Source organism: Conger conger, chromosome 1 (genome assembly GCF_963514075.1).
Source record: "Conger conger chromosome 1, fConCon1.1, whole genome shotgun sequence".
Lineage (NCBI taxonomy): Eukaryota > Metazoa > Chordata > Actinopteri > Anguilliformes > Congridae > Conger > Conger conger.
In genome coordinates, this window is record NC_083760.1 from 11,718,423 (window position 1) to 11,740,525 (window position 22,103).

A 22,103-nucleotide genomic window follows, 5' to 3' on the forward strand; every position below is an offset into this window, starting at 1 on the left:
CTAGCATTTGGGATTTAAGCCACATATTCCCCGAATAAAATCTCGCACCGATTTTTCATGCCCTGGAAATCGGTTCACGTATACCAAATCCTGGATAAGCGCCACCCCACGATGACATTCTGCAATTGCAAGGAGAAATATAATAGATATGAAATAGATGTATTTACACATAAGCCGTGGGCAAGCGGCAAAAAATTGTGGCGACATAGGTTATGGTTAGCTTTAAGATGTGATATTAACAATAAAAACGTTTTTTACGTCTCAGTTCGACTGCCTCAGGGAACTAGAACGTACTTAAAACAACCGCTGGGGGCGAATGTTCAGATTTCGGAAAGACAGAGGCCAATTTCAGTGGTCAGAACATTCAGTCACCAATCGTCGAATAAAGTATGGGACCAGGCTGATAAAATAGCCAGCATGCTCAGTTTGGAGCAGCCGCCTACCTTCTCCACGACCCCTCGTGCGGGATGCATCAAAAGTGCACACACTGCGTGCTCTCCAATTGGACATTCGCATCAATTGTCACTACTCTTATTGGACTGTTTCGCTTTCAGTCAAGTGGCGTGATGACGTTGTCCGAACGCCAAGTCTGAATCAGAACGTTCCAGACAGGATTTTGCGCTTTTGATACTTCTCTAAAGGAAAACGGCTCTGTCGTCTCAGGCTGTTTTTCAAAATGTTTCGAAGAAAGCTCACAGCACTGGACTACCACAACCCTTCGGGTTTTGATTGTAAAGGTAAGAAAGAAAAGGGAAGAACTTGACAGACCGCAGGGAGTGACGTAATCCGCGGAGCCTGCCGGCGAAATGACAAGCTAGCAAGCTACAAGCTAGTTGGCTATGAAACGTATGGAAACTCGGGCCCATGCCATGCAAAATATGGTCTCGAACTAGCGATCTGGCTATTCCTGCACAGGCTATTTTATCTGGACTCAACCTTGACTCACAATCAAAAGTCTCGGACGCACAATTTCATCATCTAAATTGGCTTCTAATATGTTGACTTGATGGTTAGCTAACTTTCATATCGTGCACGCTCGTCTCGTCTCTCACCAACCTAATTTTAACTAATCGTATTTAGCTAGCTGCCATTTGCTGGATAAATTATTGATTGTTGTCCTTCAATTAATATTGTGTTCGTTTGCTTTATTGTGAACTTCGTGGACACCCATCTCGATAACTAGCTCCTTAAACTGATCAAGGGCTAACATGCTTAACATTAGCCGTTGGAAATTGCCACGGTTGCAATGCATGCAGTCAACCGTGGAGTATCCGCGAATGTATGTGTGTGATGATGATGGATTGGCAAGGACTGAAGGAGTAAGTTCGCGTTATATGACAAAATTCTGTACTTTTGGCGTCAAGTCTAGACCATCCTTTTTAACATTATCGCTCTGAAGTTGGCTATCTGCATGTTCAAGTTAATCAGTTACTACCAGTGACGAACGGTAGTATGACACTGATGTTTTAATAGTGTTACAATCTCCTGTGGAAAATGCATATACGAGTATATTTTGTTGAACTGCTCTAACGTTGCCAGTCGTAATGCGCAATACCTTGATGTATTGAGATCGAGTGTAACTTTTGTCGTCTCTGTGCAGATGAGACCGAGTTCAGGAATTTTATTGTGTGGCTGGAAGATCAGAAAATCCGACATTACAAGATTGAAGACCGGGGCAACCTCCGGAACATACACAGCTCGGAGTGGCCTCAGTTCTTTGAAAAGGTGAAATGAGGATGGCTGAACTGGGGTCAGCTGCAATCGGTCCCTGTTTTTGGATCATTGTGGATGATCATTTATTATCCGTACTGACTAGTGAATATGGCACGGAGTATGCTTGGCATTTTAGGGCGATCTGCATGTTGGTGGCATGTAATATGAGTCTGAGTAACTCCGTTCTAAAGAATAATTCATGGATAAATTATTTTGGAAATTACCGTAGTGTATATCATTGTTGTAACAACTGTACTGTAGCAGTTCGGTGCAGGTCTGCTCATGCATGCTTGTTTGCTTTCAGTATGTTCAGGATGTAAGCTGCCCATTCACTGCTCAAGAACGACAAGAAACCGTTGACTGGCTGCTAGGCCTAGCTGTTCGCTTTGAGTACGGAGATAACGGTAGGCTGCTTTACTTCACTTGTACTTTTCTTCTAAATTTTGTACTAATGTGCGAGTGGTTTCAATTTTACATTCTTGCTGTGGTGCACACATCGACCACTAGGTGGCGGTCATGCATTGCATTTCATTTTCACGTAATCCGATACAGAAATGACGACTGGATGGTGGGTCATTAGATCACTTCACTGAAAGAAGAAACCTTTTGTTGATTTAAAAAGAAAAAAAGGAAACTGAATTTAACATCTGTAGAATCATGTGCCATTTGTGTAGAGTCAGTGGATATCATCTCAAAACTGATTGGTGTAAATAACTGGAACTCATTCTGGATCAAAGTGTATTTCACAATTTTCTGAATCCTTTGCAGGCTTGTGTGTAACATTTTATATTTCAACTCCACAGTTGACAAATACAGGGACTGCAAACCAGAGGCTGCTTCCAACAACACAGAAAAGCCATCTGATCCACTCATCAACTTGGACAGTGAGTGTTTTAGGTTTCCCTCTGCTTGTCCTGTTTCCTGGTGGCTGCAGGACTAAAACAGGTCTGTACAGACATTCAGACATCCGGCAGTAAATTCAGAGTAGATCCAAATGAAGAAACCAGGCCTGTCCAACTGCATATTCTAATTGCTTTAATCCTTTAAACACCAATGAAGCACCTGCAGAATTATGAATATCATCAAAAATAAAAGACAGAAGACTTCACGTAATTCTATTTTGGTATGCAACTGGCATCTGTGACAATTCATTTGGCGGAGCACTTTACATTTTTGCTATAATCTGATAATCTGAACGTTAGAGATCCTTATCTGTGAGATCAGATGTGTACCATGTCAGCAGAGGATTCTGAGAAGTGGAGTGTATCCAGTTCAGCACATTGGTTATGTTGGTATCATGCAGTGGTTGTTATGGAAGCCTGGCTCAGTGTTCTAAGCATCCTCTGTATCCAGGCAACAATCCCGACTTCAAGGCTGGTGTGACGGCCCTGGCCAACCTCCTGCAGATTCAGCGCCATGACGACTACCTGGTGATGTTGAAGGTAACTGGGGATTATGAGAACCGTAGTGCTCATTCAGAAAGTTCTGGTCAACCATTCTTTCAATACACTGGGGCCGTGTCTGAAATGGCTTACTTGCTGACAAGTTGTATGCTTAATAGTTGGCAAGTACGCTGTAGATCAGCCAGTGTTAATCAGCTCTTCGCTGTGCATTTCCGTCAAGTCTTTTTGGGTCAACCTTATTCTCTCTTCATGTTTTATCAATTAATGCATTTCTCTTTTTTTTTTTTTTTTTTTTTTTTTTTTTTTTTTTTCTTCTTTTCCTCTCTCGGTCACACTATAATAAGGTTCATGAAGTGGCATTAACCAATGTAGTTAACATGAGTGAATGATTACAAATGCATTAAGAGCTGTACAGATTAACTTCTCAGTAGTAGTTGGCATTAACCAATACAGTTTACCAATTCATGGACTCTTATTTTAAAGCGTGACCATATTATTTGCAGAAGGGAAAGGTGTGGCACATACTGGATGCAGTATTAGCCCTGTAATGGTGCAAGATAAAACTGTTAAGACTGCATCTTTATCAGATTAAAAAGTCAGTCTTATTTTGTTTATTACTCGCATTAAAGGGCTCATTGAATCTGTGTGGACCAGAGGATTGCCTTTCAGATGGCTGATGCACTGTGAACTCCTTGTTAGTATAATATCATTCAATTGAGTTTTTCCTGTGGCCTTGTAGGCTATTCGAATCCTGATTCAGGAACGGTTAACGCCTGAAGCCATCGCAAAATCCAGCCAGGCAAAAGAGGTAAGAAATGTATTTATTTCTTGGCAGAATGCATTCTTTTCCTTGCCAGTTCACATGCATGTCTTCCAGGGTCTATTTGTGGTGTTGAGCTGGTCTGTTGTTCTCACTGTAGATCATTTGAGATAAATGTGTTCTTTGAACTATGTTTGCAAAAAAATGGGGGCGGGGCGGGTGTAGGCTGTTTTCCTGTTGCACAACCAATCATGGTTCTGTCCAATGCTGATTCTTTATTTATTTTTTAATCCTTCATTTCGGTAATAGGTAACAAACACACAATAGTTTAAAATATGCTATATAATGCATATTTGGGTACTTTGAGAACATTGCATTCCGGGTTAATTCTGTCAAACCAAGCAGAACTGTCTGCATGGGGATACTGCAGAATCTAGGTCTACCAATGAGCAGGTTAATTCACAACTTTCCATTCTTCTGTATTTATATACTGCATGTATAAAACTGTGTTCCTCTGACTTGTTTTACAGGGCCTACCCGTGTCCTTGGATAAGCATGTCTTGGGCTTTGATACAGGAGGTGAGTTACTAACAGTCACCATGGGGTGGTGCTGTTGCTCAAGATAAAGTCCTGTGGTTTCCATAAACCAGACTGGGGAGAGGGTGCACACTTTTTAAATACAGAAATAAAATGTTTGTTACCTGAAGATAAGTATATTTAATTCTCCCTATAATGTGAATCATTATTTTCAGAGCCATAAAGAAGTCATCCTTAATATATTATTTAGTTTACCTCAGGAGTTTTCAATGTTTTCTGACTCGGGGATCCCCTCCCAGGTATAATAAGTTTAAAATGGTTGTCTATATAAAAGTTTTATTTATTTAATAAATTATTATTTATTTTGATATCACATTTGGCCCAGGGGTCCACGGACCTGCTGTTCAGAAGGCGGAGTATACCTTACTGTGGCTTTGTAATATATAAATCAAATTAAGACCTTGAGTTGAGTTCATAATGATTCTTAAACTGTCGAACCTCTGAAAGAAAGGGGCCCTGTTTTGAACAGCAGGATTATCGAGCTGGTTGGATAAGTGCGGCAAGTAAAATCTGGAACCCTCATGAAACTGGATTGGACTGAATTCAAAAGAGCTGTTCCGGGTTTTATTCGGTGCCGTTACCCAGCTGACTCCGTAACCCTGCTTAGTGAAACAGGGCCCTGGACTGTAGCTGGAGCTGCTGCAAGTGTGGTTGCATTGCAGTGACTAAATGGTGGGTGATATTAGCTCAGGCGGTCAGAGCAGTAGTCTGGCAGTCGGAGGGGTAAGGTGTGTCTAAGTGTCCCTGAGCAAGACGCCTAACCCCCCAAATGCTCCTGACAAGCTTGTTGGTGCCTTGCATGGCAGCCAATCACCGCGTGCGTGCGTGCGTGCGTGCGTGCGTGCGTGCGTGCGTGCGTGCGTGCGTGCGTGCGTGCGTGCGAAGCATAATTTGTACAGCGCTTTGGATACAGGCGCCATATGAACGGCAGCCATTTGCCGAACGCGTTTCCCCCTCCTCCTCCCGCAGACGCCACTCTGAACGAGGCCGCCCGCATCCTGCGGCTGCTGCACATCGAGGAGCTGCGGGACCTGCAGACGCGCATCAACGAGGCCATCGTGGCCGTGCAGGCCATCATCGCCGACCCGCGCACCGACCACCGCCTGGGCAAGGTGGGCAGATGATGGGGTCCGCCGGCCCGGCTGCGCGCATCCGCCCGCTGTCTGCGCAGACGGTCACAAACTCGCTCCGATCCCCGGCTCTCCGAGCCACTCCCGTGGATTTCTTCTTTTGTCTTGAAGTGGAAACGATTGGGACACGTGTCTTGGGGAAACCATCATGTGTGTGTAGAATGAATGGTGCTGTGTGTGTGTGTGTGTGTGTGTGTGTGTGTGTTGGAACGGAGATGTGTAAAACGCATTAAAGAGGGAAAGGAAAAAAGAGAAGAGAAGGATGTTCGATTGTGTTTGGTTTGTGGCATGCCTCAAGAGGAAGGTTAAAGGGAGACCTCCGATCTGATACAGTCTGAGGGCAATCCAATCCGTATACTCCAGTGCAGGATTTATAACATTTGTACTTGGATGGGAAACTATGCTAAAAGCAAAACTTCATATAGAAATCTTTTTCTGAAAGTGACTCCGTTATTTTGTTGTGTTGACTTGGCATGGGCCATTACCATGAGGCAGGATTACAGAGTTGGTTGGATAACTGCACTGTAAACACAGAACCGGCTATTTTCCAGATTTGGTAGGGCAGTAAAAATAGCGGTTCCGGGTTCAACTCTGTACAGTTATCCATGGTAACTTGGTAATTCTGCTTTGTGATCCAGGCCCCAAGGAAACCAGATGAAAACACAGTAACCACAGTTCTACAAGTCCTGAATCACATTTTATTGTTATAAATATTACATCTTACAAAAGATAAAAATGATTAAAAAACTGTGGTAGCAAATTTCGGGCAGACTTCAATGCAATTTCATGTGAAATACAAATTCATATTAGTGCACGGATAAAACAATACTGCATTGCTGTGTTCCTACACATCTCAAAAAAAAAAAAAAAAAAAAAAAAACAGGGCTTCTGACCGAAAGGACAGGAGCTTGTTTTCTGTGCCTTTCGCAAAATAACAACATACAGTAGAAAAAATGAGGTATAAAACAAGTTTACAAACTGTCAAAAAAAATAAAGGTTTGTCCTTGTGGGATTTGCTTGTTGGTGTCAGGTACTGAATTCTTGTACCTGTGTGAGCACCCTCCTCTTGTCCTCTGAGTCAGTCTCCATGGGGTCCTCACTCTGCAAGCCCTTCCAGACTTGCCCAAATAGCACCATTTTGTTTTGGCTCTGTCATTACAGTCTCCCTGTAACAGATAATAGTCACACCAGTGTCAGACACTGCACCGGAAACTTCCGCAACAGGACAATATACACATACAAGCGTGCAATCTTCGCCCCGGAACGTCACTTTTGAAGCTTCCCCTCTTCAAAGCAAATGACATCTCTTTAAAGGAGTTTACACACGCAGGGGCGTTCTTTCACACACACACACGCGCACACACACACACACACACACACACCTGCAGCGGTCCCCCAATGTCTGCTGTGTTTCCCTGCCTTTGAAGTGCTTTCATGTCTTTGCGGGGACCAGTTGTCTTTTGTCATTTCGGTCTGAAATACTGTGATTTGCCTGCAGGTGCCCTCTGTTTTGCCAACCTGGACGCAGGCAGTACGAGGTCTGAACTGCTGCTCTGTCATTTGCTTTTTGGTGCGTCTTTAATGGGTGTAGATTGCGTTCTCATTCTGAACACAGGTGCATTTGAGGTAGCCATTTTTCAGAGTCTTAAGTGTAGGTATTTGTGATGACATAAACCTACCTTTTCTTAGTTGCCTGTTTACCAAACATCAAAAAGCAAAACATGGAAGTCTTTCAATGAAAGGGAAACCACCGTCTAAGCCATCTCTCATCTCTCTCAGATTTTCTCTAAATTTCTCAAAAAGATGAAAGCAAAGTTTCAGAATACGGGTGCTTTTAGGATGGCAGATCAATTCCGGGGATTGTTGCTGCCATTTCTGATCTCGCTTTGACCTAATCATAGACCACCTTTTTTTTCTGCACATTTTTCTAACTCTATTGGACCACATGTATTGCTGAAGCACGTATTCTATTCTGTCCACAAAAACATTTTACTGTGGACTGATGCAGAAGAGGACCAGAAATGAAGCCAAACTGATCAAGAAGCCAGAATATAAACCAGCTGTCTGGGAAATGTATTAGTGCACCCCTACCCTAGCACTGTGGGTGTGGGTGACTTGTGGGTGTCTCTTAAATCTGCCCCCTATATTTTTGACTTTGGGACGAGGAGCTACTCTGGTTTCCTCCCACAGTCCAAAGACATGCATGTTAGGCTGATTGGAGAGTCTAAATTGCCCGTAGGTATGAGTGTGTGAGTGAATGGTGTGTGTGCCCTGCGATGGACTGGCGACCTGTCCAGGGTGTATTCCTGCCTTTCGCCCAATGTATGCTGGGATAGGCTCCAGCCCCCCTGCGACCCTGTTCAGGATAAGCGGGTTAGGATAATGGATGGATGGATGGACGCGGAGCTGTCACCTGATAGGCAGTAGGGGGTGGCGACGGTGATGCCGTACAGGTGGGACCTCTGATCCGGCAGGTATTCGTCTGTAAACTGGCTGGTGTCCCGGCTCAGGGCGATTACTCCGTCCCTGTAACAAAACAAAAAACCACCGTGAGGGAAGACGCCAGACTGTGTGGGTCCTGTCCCACTGCTACGCTGTGCAAGTTACCAAACTGGACATCTTGGAACACACCAGGTTTAAACGCTCTAAATACGCATTCGTATTTGCATGTTAAATTACGTGAATTGGAGCGTAAGCACGTGAATACAGAAGAGAGATTAACCTAGTATTAACAGAATAATAACAGCGATCATAGAAGTCAAATGGACTCTACATATCACAAAAAAAAGGAAATGCTCCCTGTTGAAAAAGACAGCTTTTCTAAAAAATATTGTTTAATATTATTGAAAAAGCTGGTAGCTGGTTGACGGGCTAGACAAGCTCCATCCTCAACATGGTTTGACCAGCTCAAGCTATGTTTTAAACAGCTGGCAGCTGGTATTTCAAGCTGGTCATAGGCGGATTTTACACTAGGACACAAGGAACCAAAAGTAAATGCTCCAAGCAGATAATGGGTGGGCGACGTGGGGCCTCTTGTCAGCTCTCTCACCTCCTCCAGTCGGTGTAGTAGAAGTGGCTGGCATAGAACACCAGGCTGAAGGGGTAGTTCAGGTTACTCTGGATCACTCTCCTCCCTGTGCCATCCGGCCCGATGCACTCCAGCCGCTTGGTGCCTGTCCGCCGCAGGGAGAAATGTTTTAGCTACATACTTAAGCTATGTGTTTAGCTCTTTGTTTTTAGCTACATACATTAGCTATAAGTTTAGCTATGTGTTTTAGCTACATACTTTAGCTATGCGTTTAGCTACGTGTTTTAGGTATGTGTTTTAGCTACATACTTTAGCTATGTGTTTTAGTCACCTGTTTTAGCTATGTGTTTAGATACGTGTTTCAGCTACCTGTTTTAGCTATGTGTTTAGCTATGTGTTTTAGCTATGGTTTAGCTAGCTAGGCTATGTGTTTTAGCTACATACTTTAGCTATGTGTTATAGCTACCTGTTTTAGCTATGTGTTTTAGCTAGGCTAAGTGTTTTAGAAATATGTTTTAGCTACAGTATGTGTTTAGCTATGTGTTTAGCTAGGCTATGTGTTTTAGTTAAAGGTTTAGCTATGTTTCATCAGCACTGTGATTCATGTCCAGAGGAGGGAGGGAGAGCCACTGTGGAACATACGCTACCACCAGACCTGCGTAAAATACGTAATTGTTTTGGATTCAAATACTTTCTGTGACCTTGCCTGGTGAAATCGACTCAGCCAAGAGGACCCGAAGGTGGGGTGAGAGTGTTTCATGGGTTCCAATATACCCGACAAGCTAGGTAAAGGATAGAAAAGTATTTGAATCCAAAACAATTGCGTACCACACCTAGGTCTGTCTACCACCACCTCTTCCTCCCTCTGTTTCTGACCATGTGTCAGACAATTTCTGCTACATTTTTGCAAAGTGCTCAAAAATATCAGTCCAAGAATTGCAAGGTGCTATTAAAAGAATACATAACACATGTTTAATTAGCACAAAAAAAGCCAAATCACAGTAAGTGTCAGGCAAACAAGCAGTGAGTAGAAGCCTTTAATATAGTACAGACTTATCAGAGATAGAAATTACAAGTGAAAGGATGCCAAATGGTGTTCCTCAGGGTGTGGTGAGAAGGTATAAAAATGTCTGTTTAATTTCTGCATTGCCAATTACACAATGACACCAGTTTTCACTCAGTAGCACATCCTAAAAAGGATTAATCTGAGGTAGGTTGCTCACCACATATTTTAGCATTTGGACTTTATGGCTTCTTGGCTGACAAAGCAATTTTGTAAATGTATGGTCTGGACTGATAAATCTTCTCAGTTTTATATCTGAGAATGAGTCAAACTTCCCTTCATAACACAAATCATTTTCGTCAACATGGATGCGGTAAAAAGGAGATAATATAGGTAGCGGAGGTCATGTGGTTGGGGGGGTGGGGGGGCATACCTGCATCTGCCCAGCACACTTGTCTACTGGAGGGGTCAAAGGTCAATGCGTTGGGTAACCCAATACCATCGCGCACCAGCACCCTCCTGTCGTGCCCCTCCACAGTAGAAGTCTCGATTTTTGGAGCCTCTCGATTCCAGTCTGTCCAGTACAAAGTTCTAGAAAAACACACACACAGTCAGTCAGTCCCATGCTGCACCCTGTAATTGCTCAATTTCCACATTTACGTGCAAAGCTATGGGAACGGCGATTACTCGAAACCCACGCAAAACAGTTATGGAACCGTTTTTTTCTTTTTTTTTGTCTGAGAAAGACCTTTCCAGACACAAGTTTACCCTAATTGCTACTATACATGACAGCAAATGTTTACGCATCCATTGCGTGTATTCTCGGTGCCTGTACAATCCTTCAATTGAAGAAAAACAGGCTGAAAATTACGAGTAACGCACGTGCACACACACACACACACACACACCCTGGAGCAGCGGTGCTAATTCCACATGAGGTTTGGATTAGCGCTGGGTCTGCTCTGCTCCAGCAGGCCCTGGTGGCTGAGCAGATGTGGAGGGTGTGCTCCATGGGTGGCTCCCAGCCTGCATGCTGCTAACTTGTCCCCAGGAACCAACGAGTCCAGCTTACCAACTCCATCCCTGACGGCCCAGCCAGTGACATGCAAACATCTGCTCCTCCATCTCTCCCTCTCTCTCTATCTCCCTGTCTCACCCTCCCCCCTCTTTACCTCTCTCCGTCTCCCCGCTCTCTCTATCTCTCCCTGTCTCACCCTCTCTCCCCCTCTTTCCCCTCTCTTACCCCTCTCCCACTGTCTTTCTCGTTCCTTCTCTATCTCCCACTCCCTCTCTCCCTCTGGCTCTTTCCTCCCCATCTATCTTGTCGCTTTCTCTCTATCTTCCCCCTCTCTCTTATCTCTCTTCTCCTCTCTCTCTCCCCCTCTATCTCTCTCAATTCTCTCCCATCCCCCCAACCGAAACCCCCCACCCCAGTTGGGAATCATCCCACCGTGACCGTGTGTGAACTCCAGCCCCAGTTAGCACGTCTTCGCTAATGGAAGCCCTATCTACGAAGGGCATCATCAGAGCAGGAAGTTGGCAGGGCAGAGGAAATGGAGGTTAATTAAGATGGCTATTAATTACGGGAAGAGGGGAGACACCCCTCTCCGACCAAATCTAATCAAAGCCGAGTGCTCTCTGTCCCCACGCCGCCAACCCCCTCCCCCCCTGGTCGGGCATGGCTGAGAGAGGGGGCTAGGACAAGAAAGGCCTGAATCTAAAATGGCATCTCTCCACACTTTGAAGTCTGCCAATAAGGACTCCCTGGTGGTAGGTGGCTCTGGCAGTGTGCTGTGACCTCAAAGATAATAGGAGACCCCCCCCCCCCCACTATGTCCCCTTGGTTTTGTCATCCCCCCTATCCTGTCCCCTCACAAAGGGAATTAACATTTTAAAAGGTTGAGAGCACAAGACATTATGGTGAATGGAGATGTAGAGGTGGTGACTTCCTGCAGGAGGACAAGGCTGGTTTAACAGATGTTAAAAGGGTTTGAGAGGAGTTAAGGCGGTTAGAGGCATACCCGCCAGCAGAGTCCACTATGATGGCGCGAGGGTTGACCAGGTCCGAGCTGAAGAGGACCCGTCTGTTGTTGCCGTCCAGGTTGGCCGTTTCGATCTTGTCGGGTCCGCTGTCGACCCAGAACATGAGCCTCCTCCGCCCATCCACCGCCAGGCCTTCTGGACTGGTCAGACCTGCCGTCAAACTGCGTTACTCTATCCGCTCCACAAACTCTTCTCTATGTCACACAGTAATAGGTGTGTAATTATATTTGGGCAACAGATAGTGGGGGACACTTTGTCCCTGGCCTGGGCCAGAAAGGGGGCCTAGGATATAGGGTATAACTATTTTTGTTACACATTATATTGGGTGGAGGAGGGGGGCACAGGCTCCCAATATATTCTTTCCCGAGCCTGAGAATCCATAGCTGTGGCCCTGTTCACACTACTTGCTGTGGCTGGGAATGAACATGGAATGAAGATGGTAACGGAGTGTGTGTAACAAGTGTAACACAGGCTGCATACGTTACCTGAGTTTATAACCGTCTCCGGCTCTGATCCCGTCTCAAGCCTTGCTCTGTTGATGGTCCGCCCTGCAAGGTCTGTCCAGTAGACCTTCTTTTCCTGGCAGTCAAAGTCAATTCCGACCACAATAGATCCCTGTAGAGTGAGCGTTTGCAGAATCGAGTGTGAGATCAAAACGTACAGATCAAGAACACTGTACTGTACCCATCTGAAATAGTTTTAGTTCTTGTACCACTGAACCAGTGTAAGCTTGGGAAAGGGTTTCAACTGAACTGTAATTAGCTTCAGGATTTCAATTCATGAGAAGTAATGGCCTTGAATGTACAATTCCATCAGAACTGGGTCAAACACATAATCTTTTAATTGTATGCATGTACCCAGGTCTGAATTCCACAGAAACCTCATAATATTAAAAAATACATTACATGCAGTGCCAGCAGCACAGAGGCCCTCTCCTTGTCCATCAGGGTCCCGTTCAGAGGCAGCACCCCAATCTGTTGGCCCTGGGCGTACAGGAGGGAGGTGCCGGACGGGGGCGGGGTGACATCGGGCCGAGGTAATGGGCGTACTGTGGGAGGGGCCACAGTTGGAATACCTGCCAATGAAAAGAGAGAGGAAAGTCCATGAAAAGAAATAACAGAAGGGCAAACAACAGGCCTGAACCCTCAAATTGCAAGCACAAGGGGTAAAAACCTTCCAGTGGAGACGAAATATCACCCAGACACTTCAGTCACCAGGTAACACCGTATGACTTAACTGTATCTAATCATAAGTCCGTATGACTTAACTTTATTCAACCATACCACCGTATGACTTAACTGTACACAAAGATGATACAGGCACTTGCCTAGATGACCTGCGGAGGTTTTGGGGCGCTGGGTGATACTCACAGGCAGGCTTCACAGCGTCATGGGAGCGTGTCCCAGGAACCTCCCTGCCGTCCTTGTCCACACACCAGCAGTAGCTGCTGTCGCCGTAGCACTGGAGGGGGTTAAACTGGCCCACAGAGTCACACTGGGGCAGGTAGTGGTGCGGGGCGGGCTGGCCCCCGTAGTGCTCGATCAGGCTGGCTCTCCAGCGCTCGCACACCGTCTCCGGACGCTGGGTGGGGGCCACTGTAGACAGACAGACACAGACAGACAAGCAGCGTGATTATCTGATTGAATTGCCTAAAAAAAAAAACATTCTCACCTCTCCACCTGAGCTCATCGCAAAATGGCTGCCATGCATCAACCAGGTGGGTGCAACATAGTGGAAAAGTGAAATCCCCTATATAAATACAAGGAATTATAATTATTATCTGCCCCATTTACTGTATCACCACCCTATCCCCACCATCGCTTACAGCATCTGTTGGGAAAATCAAAAAGGAACCTGAAAAAGCTGTCGAGAAGAGGATACGAAACACATTTTGCATTTGATATGCGGGGGGAAAAAACCAAACCAAAACACTTGGATTTGACAGCAATTCAAAACTTTCAGCAGAATTTCTGATTACACCGAGTGGTCCGCTGTGTTTTCATGGAAAGTCACGATGGCGGAATGTCTCTTCATTACTTAACTGGCTGCCTGGCCCCCGATGACCTGACCTCACCAGGGCGGTGATGTCACAGCTTGCAGGGCTTTAAGGTGAACGGAGCAGTGCTAAGCAGAGCCAGCGGCTCAGGGCCGTGACCTCACTTGTGTTAGTCTTAACAGCTCGGTGACGCTCAGGTGAAATATGGCCAGGGGGAGGACGTGCGTTAGCTCACACTAATCCTGTGTGTTCGTCCCGCTCGCCGTATAAACCTGCGACAGATCTGCCCTCTACCCCCGGCGCTCCGCACTGTAAATATTTCCCTCCTCCTGTCACACGCACATTTAAAGACTTTCAAGGAATGTGGTTTAAAATTACTTCTGATTAATCACATTTTTTCTTTCTTTTTTTTAAAGCTGCTTTTGGGATTTAGCCCCAGTATATTATTATTCATTATCATTTTTTCCTCACTTTTAAAATTTTTTAGAGCTCAGCACAAACGAGATTAGCATTTCTAATCTGTCCTGGGTGAAATACACAATTGTTTAGGATTCAAATACTTTTCTGTGTTAAACTGATCTTGCCTGGTGCAACTGAGCTGACCAACAGGACCAGAAGGCGGGGTTTGCACTAACTGAAAGTATTTCATAGGTTCCAATACACCAGACAAGCTCAATAAAGTATTTGAATCCAAAACAATGACGTATTTCGGCCAGGTCTGTTTCTAATGCTGGTGAGAAGAGCACACACTCCCCTGTGCTGGAGCAGAGACACTCACCAAAATGGCCTCTGCCTAGAGCTGATTAGAGCCCTCCTGCTCTTTCCCACTTTGTAATTATCTCAAATATAGACGCGGCTTGGCTCTACATGCTCCGTACAAATTGAGATGAACAGAATGTGGACGGGGAATTTGCGCTATGCCACTCTTACGGAAATTACTGCTTCTGGAAGTGCTTTTCCCGCCCATTACACGGTGTCTGCTTTGAGCTGCCCGCTCTGATGTTTGGTCTAGCAGGGAGTCGAAAATGATGTCATAACTGTCCAGTTCTCTGTTTGGAGTGTAGCCTTTACATTGCATACGGTCGTACACTAGACTCCTCTAGACTGTCATTTAATGGTTTAATGGTTTCATTAAATTACTATAACCACAGTGGTGATCACTCAGTACCATTTCACAGCTACCATATAAAGATGTCCTCCCCAATATGACAACTTGGGGTTAAAAGTCTTCAAAGTGTTCTTACATCCAGATCGAGTTAGCAGGTGGAGTGTCAGGTAGTCTTACCTGGCTGGTCACAACTGGTGGGCAGTACGAGTAAGACACAAAACATTACCTGCACAACCCTCTGAAGCCGTAACTATTATTGCAGTGCTGGTCACTCACGACTGTTTCACAGCTATGGCAGAGAGATATCCTCCTCATTAGGACAGCTTCAGGTTGAGGTTCCAGGTGTTCTCACACCCAGGTGGAGATAGTGGGTGGGGTGTCAGGTAGTCTTACCTGGCTGGTCACAGTTGGTGGGCGGGGTCCCAGGAGGTGTCCGTGTCCCTGCTCGCTCCTGCCCCCTAGTGTCCACGCACCAGCAGTGCCCTGAGGAGCCATGGCACTGCAGGGGTCTGTAGTGGCCCTCTTCGTCACACCGGGGTATGAAGCCCCCAACAAGCGGGTAACCGCCCTGCCCCTGCTGGCTGTCCCTGTGCTGCTCACACTGGGTCTGGGGACGAGGAGGCCGAACTGCGGGGGGAAACAAACACCGTAAAACCATGTTTTTACTCTGCACTTTACAACAGAGTTACTGCCTCTTGAACTTACTTTGAGTGAACATCCTCTCCCAGCTGACTAAATCCCATTAATGAGAAAAAAGATTTCCTCGAAAGGCACATTCTTTTGTGTCTAGGGAGCCTTTATCAAAGCTTGTGTCTCATCCTCAGCCTCTTAGTGATTTGTTAAACATTAAGTGACTCATAACCACCTTAAAACTCTCATCTTTATTGAGTGTCTTGCCCTTGGAGCTACAGTGTTTATTCTAAAGTCTGTAGTTTTAAGAACTGCGTTCGCTCTAATTACAGGGGCATCTGGACGTTACGTAAAGGGTATAGTGCATTTAATGGAGCAATTACTGGCTTTCTTTGACTAATAAACATTTTTCTCGACAATAACAGACATCAAATGAGATTTTCAGTCACAGAAAGGAAGTCAGATGATTAATGATTTTATCTCATCAATCAAACTCGCTAATTGGGATATCAGAATTCTTAGAAATGTCAGTGTTTATCTAATACTTAATGTGTTATGCTGGTACAGAGGAAGTGAGGGTCTTGGTATAGTGTAGTATGGACAACCTTCTTTCTAGTTCAGGGTTCAGCAACCCTAGTCCTGGAGAGCCGCAGGGTGTACTGGCTTTCGTTGTTACTCAGCGCGTAATTGATCAATGAAAGCAGTTGATTACACAGTTAACTGACACAACCGTGTTTCTTGGGTCTGAATGGGCTGCTTATTTTAAGTTGAAAACAAAAACCTGCAGCTCTCAAGGACCAGGGCTGCTGACGCCGGGTCTAGCTGGATGCACTTGAGTCAAGCTCCAGTAAAAAAAGGCGAAGAGATTTGTCAATCATTGACCGGCCTGAACCACTTAGCCATTTTCAGGGTTTTCAGCCATGCAGAGCAGAGTAACAGAACATGAAGGATTAGTCCCCCCATTTTATGGGTCATAAAAAGCCTCGCTCTCCTGCTGCCGGGTCTTGTAGACCCTGCAGGGAACCAGGCCATTTCCTCCAGATGAGTTATGAACTAAAGAGCATCTGAAAACGGGCCCTGGGCCCTCTTTCACAAAACTGAGTTAGCTGGATAAGTGCACCAAGTAAAACCCAGAAACCCTCCAAAAAGCTGGAACGTGGACTGAAGTAAAAAGACCTGTTCTGGGTTTTACTCAAATGTCCAGCTAACCAATCCAGCTTTGAGAAATAGAGTCAGTGGTTGGAGTTTCAGGTCGTCATACCTGGCTGATCACAGTTGGTGGGCAGTAGGCGTAAGACACAAAACATTAACTCCACAACTCTCTGAAGCCTATTATTGCACTATCGCCTATTATAAACTCTCACTGGTGTTTCATAGCTATGGCAGAGAGATACCTTCCCCAATGTGACAGCTTGGGCTTCAGGTTGACTTTCTAGGTGCTCAGGTGGAGTTAGTGGTTGGGGTGTCAGGTAGTCTTACCTGGCTGGTCGCAGTTGGTGGGCGGGGTCCCAGGAGGCGTCCGTGTCCCTGCTCGCTCCTGCCCCCTAGTGTCCACACACCAGCAGTGCCCTGAGGAGCCATGGCACTGCAGGGGTCTGTAGTGGCCCTCTTCGTCACACTGGGGTACGAAGTCCCCAGGGGCAGGTTGGGGTGCCCCCTGTAGTCTGTCTCTGTGCTGCTCACACTGGGTTTTCGGCCGCTCTGGGTGCACTGTGGGGACACACGCAGGGGTTAGGAGTCGGGACTCAAACACCACCGCCCACTGGCATCTGAATCCAGCGAGAAATGCAGAACCCACGCCAAGCAAGAGCCCGCTCTCTGAGCGTCTCTCTGGCACGGCACAAAAGACGGCATTTCACCGCCACGCAAGTTGGCCTCGGAGGCGTCGGTAGAAAAAAAGCTTGCGGTTCCAATCGCGCGACGTCACCCGAAGCCCGGCGCCCGACTCACCAGACTGAGGGACGCAGTGGAATCCGTCGCCGTGGTAACCGGGCCGGCAGTGACACTCGAAGGAGCCCAGGGAGTTGGAGCAGGACGCGTCGGCGTGGCACGGCTGCGACCGGCACTCGTCGATATCTGGAAGGGGCAGCGCAACTTTCTACATGAACATCTATTCCCCCCCCACAATTATTACCATGGTAGGGTTCACCTGCAGCACTTATAGAGTGGCCTGCTTTGTTCAGGTCCAGAATCTAAAACTCCTCCTCCTGTGGTCAAAAAGCACTGCGCCGTGACCCCGTTCACTACGCGACTCCAAAACACAGCCCACGTCATTTTCCCCCTCACAAAGGCCGTATTGATGTCCTGCCACGGGGCTGCGGTGGGGGGGGGGGCGGGGGGGGGTGGGAGTGTTCGACGGAAGAGGTTAAAGGAGGGGCTGTTTTTCCGAGCACTGGGACTTCGACAGGACTTGGGAAGAGTTACTGTCTCTTGACCTCCCGTGGCTGTTCAGCTGCGCGTCTCCCACGCACATTCTCCGCGCTGGAAACACAGGGCCATTGTTTCATTGGCTGACATTCAGTGGGACCCAACCCCCCCCCCCCCCCCCCCCCTGGCCTCCTCCACCGAAACTCGCTTCCCTTGCCCTCCGTTCCCACCACCCCACCCCCCAACCACCTCCCCCCACCTAGCGTCACCTTCAAAGAGCAGTTGGGCTATGTGACAAGTTGGAATCGGAACAGAAAAGTGAGGCCTCTGCAGCTCTGTCCTTCCGCTCTGCCCCTGTGTTACCGCCCTCCTAATGCCGCTCCAACATCTGGATCCTGCGCCAGCTGCCGGGTTGCTGTTGTTGACGCGGCTCCCTCTCATGAGAGAGAAACACTATACAGGAAGCAACCTGTTGCACACCGATATCGAAGAAGTCTTGCACACACTGATAAAGGGGTCCGGCCTCTCCCTGAACCCAGTTTAAGGTGGAGGAGATCACAAATATGTGATTATAAGGGCCGTAACTTTCCAATGCAGGTGTGACGATCACTTCCGGTAATTGAAGGCAATGGAGTTATGTTCCACAGAAAATGTTACACAGAAGCTACGCTTCAAAGGGCTAAACTGATTTTTGGCACTACAGATATCATTTAGTTTCAGTTGCTGTATTATCATGCATTATTGGCATTTGGCAGACGCTCTTATCCAGAGCGACGTACAACAAAGTGCATACCCATAACCAGGGATAAGTTCGCTGAAAGACCCTAGAGGGAAGTACAATTTCAACTGCATGCAAAACATTCAACATATTTTTACCCGATTGTTGATAATACTGCACAATGATTTGGCAACAGCAAAATGCTAACATGAAGACAGGCTATTTTGGCTGCCCAGAGCATTATTGTTCTTCGTCTTCTGTCAATTAATTCCAGACCGTCCCAATGAGCACGTTTAAGGGTGTCAGCTGCAGCGGGACACCATGTCTGGCAAAGTGACACTTACCGATGCAGGTGCGCCCATCAAAGCCGAACTGGTACCCGCTGTTGCACTGGCAGCTGTAGCTCCCCGGCTGGTTCAGACACCGGGAGTGGGCCCCGCAGACGGCCACGCCCTCCGCGCACTCGTCCGCGTCTGGGGGGCAGGGGGGGGGAGAGGGGGAGAGAGAGAGAGAGAGACGGAGACATCACCCACGGCACCCTCACCGCTCCTGGCTCTGGCGTCGGCGGGTTTGTTTAGAGTGCCGGCCGGCGCGCGCGGACGTAAAACCACGGCCCGCCATCGTGCCTGTCTGTGATGACACTGTCCAGACCCGGGCCCAGGGGAGCGGGGAGACCCCAGGAGGGGAGGGGGGGGGGGAGAGGAGGGGGTCGAGGCTGGGCCTGGTTTTGATCAGCGTAATGACAGGGGTGAGCGTCCCCTTGTCCTGCAGCCCCCTGTCCTCCCCAAACACACACATGCACACACGCATACACACACACACAGGTGGTCACACACACGCACATGTACACACGTACACAGACATGTGAACACACAGACACACACACATGTGCACACAAACATGCAGACACACACACGCACACACACATGCACACACACATAGACACCACATACAGAGGCACAGACACACACACACAACGCACACACGGACATACACGCACACACACACACACACACACACACACACACAGATATCTCCGCTCTGCAGCAGGTGATGAAACTGAACAGTCGTGTCCTCTAAGTGCCCTTGAGTGCAGGCATTCCTTCAGAGGCCCTCAGCAGAAACGGGCTGATGAGTGAAGGTGAGAACAGGGGGATGGAGGGATGGGGGGGATGGAGGGGTGAGGAAGGAGGAGGAGCGGCAGCCGGGGGGGGGACAGCCACACGCTGGGGACGGTCTCTGAACGAGGTGCGAACGCTTCGTTCTCACCCCTCTTCAAACGAGGAGGCTCACAGGTGGGGCACCTCCCACGGCCAAACAGCCGGCAACACGCTGCTTTTTACTGGGCCTCGTTTTAATGGCAAAACACAGTCGCCTGGCCTGTAAATCCCCAAAACATCCTCCCCTCCACCCCTCCCCCCATCCCCCCGGAGCTGTACCCGCTTTCCCACAGGTCTGTCATCTCATTCAGAGCCCTCTCTCCCTCTCTCTTTCCTCTCTCTCTCTGCCTCTCCCTCTCTCTCTTTCCTCTCTCTCCCCCCTCCCTCTCTCCCTCTTTCTCTCCCTCTCTCTCTGTCTCCCTTTCTCCCCTCCCCCTCTCTCTCTCTTTCCTCTCCCTCTCTCTCTCTCTCTCCATCTCTAACCCTTTTAACACATGAAGCCTCAGCCTAGAATTGTACAGTTCAGGGGTCATCTGTGAATGACCTGAGTCAGCATTCCGGAAAAGTTGCTCCGGCAATTTGCCAGCTCAAGACCCAGGAACTTTAAAATGAGTGATATTCCTGGATCTAGCCTGCAAAACTATTTTTTTTTGCTATTGCTCCGTTATGATTCACTTTTTCTTCATGAGCCAGGAACATGGCTTTGACTCGCTTCTCTGTCTAGTAAGCTAAAAATCATACCTCACCAAAACTGTACTGTACACGCTTTGTTTAAGCTCTTAACCTGCCATAATTTGCTCTTTTCATGTATTTGACAGCCACTTTCCAGACTTCAATTACTGGCAGAACCCCATGCGAATGGCATCATCCCTTTAACCTAATGGATAGTCGTTGGTTGAGTGAAAAATCAAGGCCTCTCGTGCTGCCAGAGACGTTAATTCGGTGACGGTCCCTGCTCCACGAGTGAAAACGGTTTCTCTCCCCGCCGGGGGACAGCAGTTACACGGCCTCTTGCTGCAGCCGGAGTGCAACGCTGCAACTCCGCGCTGGGAATTTTCTCCCCCCCCCCCCCGCCCCATCCCAACACACATGGGAATGCTGGAAAAAGGCAGTAATGAGGAACGTGAAGAGGACGCATCCGAAAGCACTCCAGATTTTTAAACAGCGTGTCAGGGCGCTGGCGCACTCTCTGGGAGCTGGGGATTAATGGGCCAGGGGAGAGAGGGGAGAGGAGAGAGGAGAGGAGATGGGAGAGAGGGGAGAGGGGAGAGGGGAGGAGTGAGGGGAGAGGGGAGAGAGGAGAGGGGAGAGAGAAGAGAGGAGAGAGGGGAGAGGAGAGGGGAGAGAGGGGAGAGGAGAGAGGGGAGAGGAGAGAGGAGAGGAGAGGAGAGGGGAGAGAGGAGAGAGGGGAGAGGAGAGAGGAGAGAGGAGAGAGGAGAGGAGAGGGGAGAGAGGGGAGAGGGGAGGAGAGAGGGGAGAGGGGAGAGGAGAGGAGAGGAGAGGAGAGGAGAGAGGAGAGGGGAGGGGAGAGAGGGGAGAGGAGAGAGGAAAGAGGGGAGAGGAGAGGGGAGAGAGGGGAGAGGAGAGGAGAGGAGAGGAGAGGAGAGGAGAGGAGAGGAGAGGGGAGAGAGGGGAGAGGGGAGAGGGGAGAGGGGAGGGGAGAGGAGAGGAGAGGAGAGAGGAGAGAGGGGAGAGGGGAGAGGAGAGGGGAGAGAGGAGAGAGGGGACAGAGGAGAGAGGAGAGAGGGAAGAGAGAGGAGAGAGAGGAGAGAGGAGAGGAGAGGGTAGAGAGGGGAGGGGAGGGGAGAGAAGGAGAGGATAGAGAGGAGGGCCGGGTGGAGGCCAGAATCGCTGGATAAGGAGACACAGAGGGCGCACTCTTACCGTAACAGCTACGCCCGTCGCCGCGGTAGCCGGTGTTGCACTGGCACTGGAACTGCTGTCCCTCGCCGGGCAGACACTGCGCCTGGGGGTCACAGCCGTGCGTCCCGGCGAAGCAGGGGTTCACCTCCGTCAGCTCAGCTGGAACAGGGAGGTTAGGGGGTCAGCGGTCACGTCCCAGAATGCCCTTCACTAAATTTTATTCAATATTTACTATGGTTCAGTTAATATTAACATTTTTTAAATTTAAATTTGATTAATTTTTTACAAATTACAAAGTCCATATTAAGGTCATACAACAAACAACCAAACACGTCAGATAAGGTACAATTCATATATGATTGCTTGTAAGGCCATAACAGTCCAGTACACAAGGTATATTGGCCAAGTCTGTAACTACCATTCCAAGACATCTACAACTTCAGGAACTACAGTACCGGGACAAATGCAAATTCAAAACTTGCACACACACACACACAAACCCTTCATTCTTCAAATACGTACAATACTTTCCATCTTACTTGCTCCAAACTAAGTAAATGATTAATAAAGAGGTTCCAGCCCGT

General features: G+C 47.7%; 2 protein-coding genes across 2 annotated transcripts in view; one reads left to right on the forward strand and one right to left on the reverse strand.

Annotated features, from left to right (window-relative positions):
- The first annotated feature begins 539 nt into the window (after window positions 1-539).
- On the forward strand, window positions 540-6,044 carry rtraf (RNA transcription, translation and transport factor). The gene is made up of 8 exons (XM_061256971.1): window positions 540-737; window positions 1,601-1,725; window positions 2,018-2,117; window positions 2,517-2,597; window positions 3,067-3,155; window positions 3,856-3,924; window positions 4,407-4,455; window positions 5,443-6,044. The coding sequence occupies exons 1-8, from the start codon at window positions 677-679 to the stop codon at window positions 5,595-5,597; spliced, it is 729 nt and encodes a 242-aa protein (XP_061112955.1). The 5' UTR covers window positions 540-676; the 3' UTR covers window positions 5,598-6,044.
- Window positions 6,045-6,292: 248 nt separating this feature from the next.
- nid2a (nidogen 2a (osteonidogen)) overlaps window positions 6,293-22,103 on the reverse strand; it is a 36,888-nt gene continuing 21,077 nt past the window's right edge. Inside the window, exons 9-21 of the mRNA XM_061256961.1 lie at window positions 21,541-21,678; window positions 18,841-18,969; window positions 17,362-17,487; window positions 16,891-17,121; window positions 15,175-15,408; window positions 13,048-13,272; window positions 12,583-12,752; window positions 12,163-12,292; window positions 11,656-11,827; window positions 10,068-10,225; window positions 8,653-8,776; window positions 8,017-8,129; window positions 6,293-6,769 (exon numbers count right to left, since the gene is read on the reverse strand). Coding sequence (XP_061112945.1) covers window positions 6,759-6,769; window positions 8,017-8,129; window positions 8,653-8,776; window positions 10,068-10,225; window positions 11,656-11,827; window positions 12,163-12,292; window positions 12,583-12,752; window positions 13,048-13,272; window positions 15,175-15,408; window positions 16,891-17,121; window positions 17,362-17,487; window positions 18,841-18,969; window positions 21,541-21,678 — 1,961 coding nt within the window. The 3' untranslated portion in view covers window positions 6,293-6,758. The remainder of the gene's footprint in view (window positions 6,770-8,016; window positions 8,130-8,652; window positions 8,777-10,067; window positions 10,226-11,655; window positions 11,828-12,162; window positions 12,293-12,582; window positions 12,753-13,047; window positions 13,273-15,174; window positions 15,409-16,890; window positions 17,122-17,361; window positions 17,488-18,840; window positions 18,970-21,540; window positions 21,679-22,103) is intronic.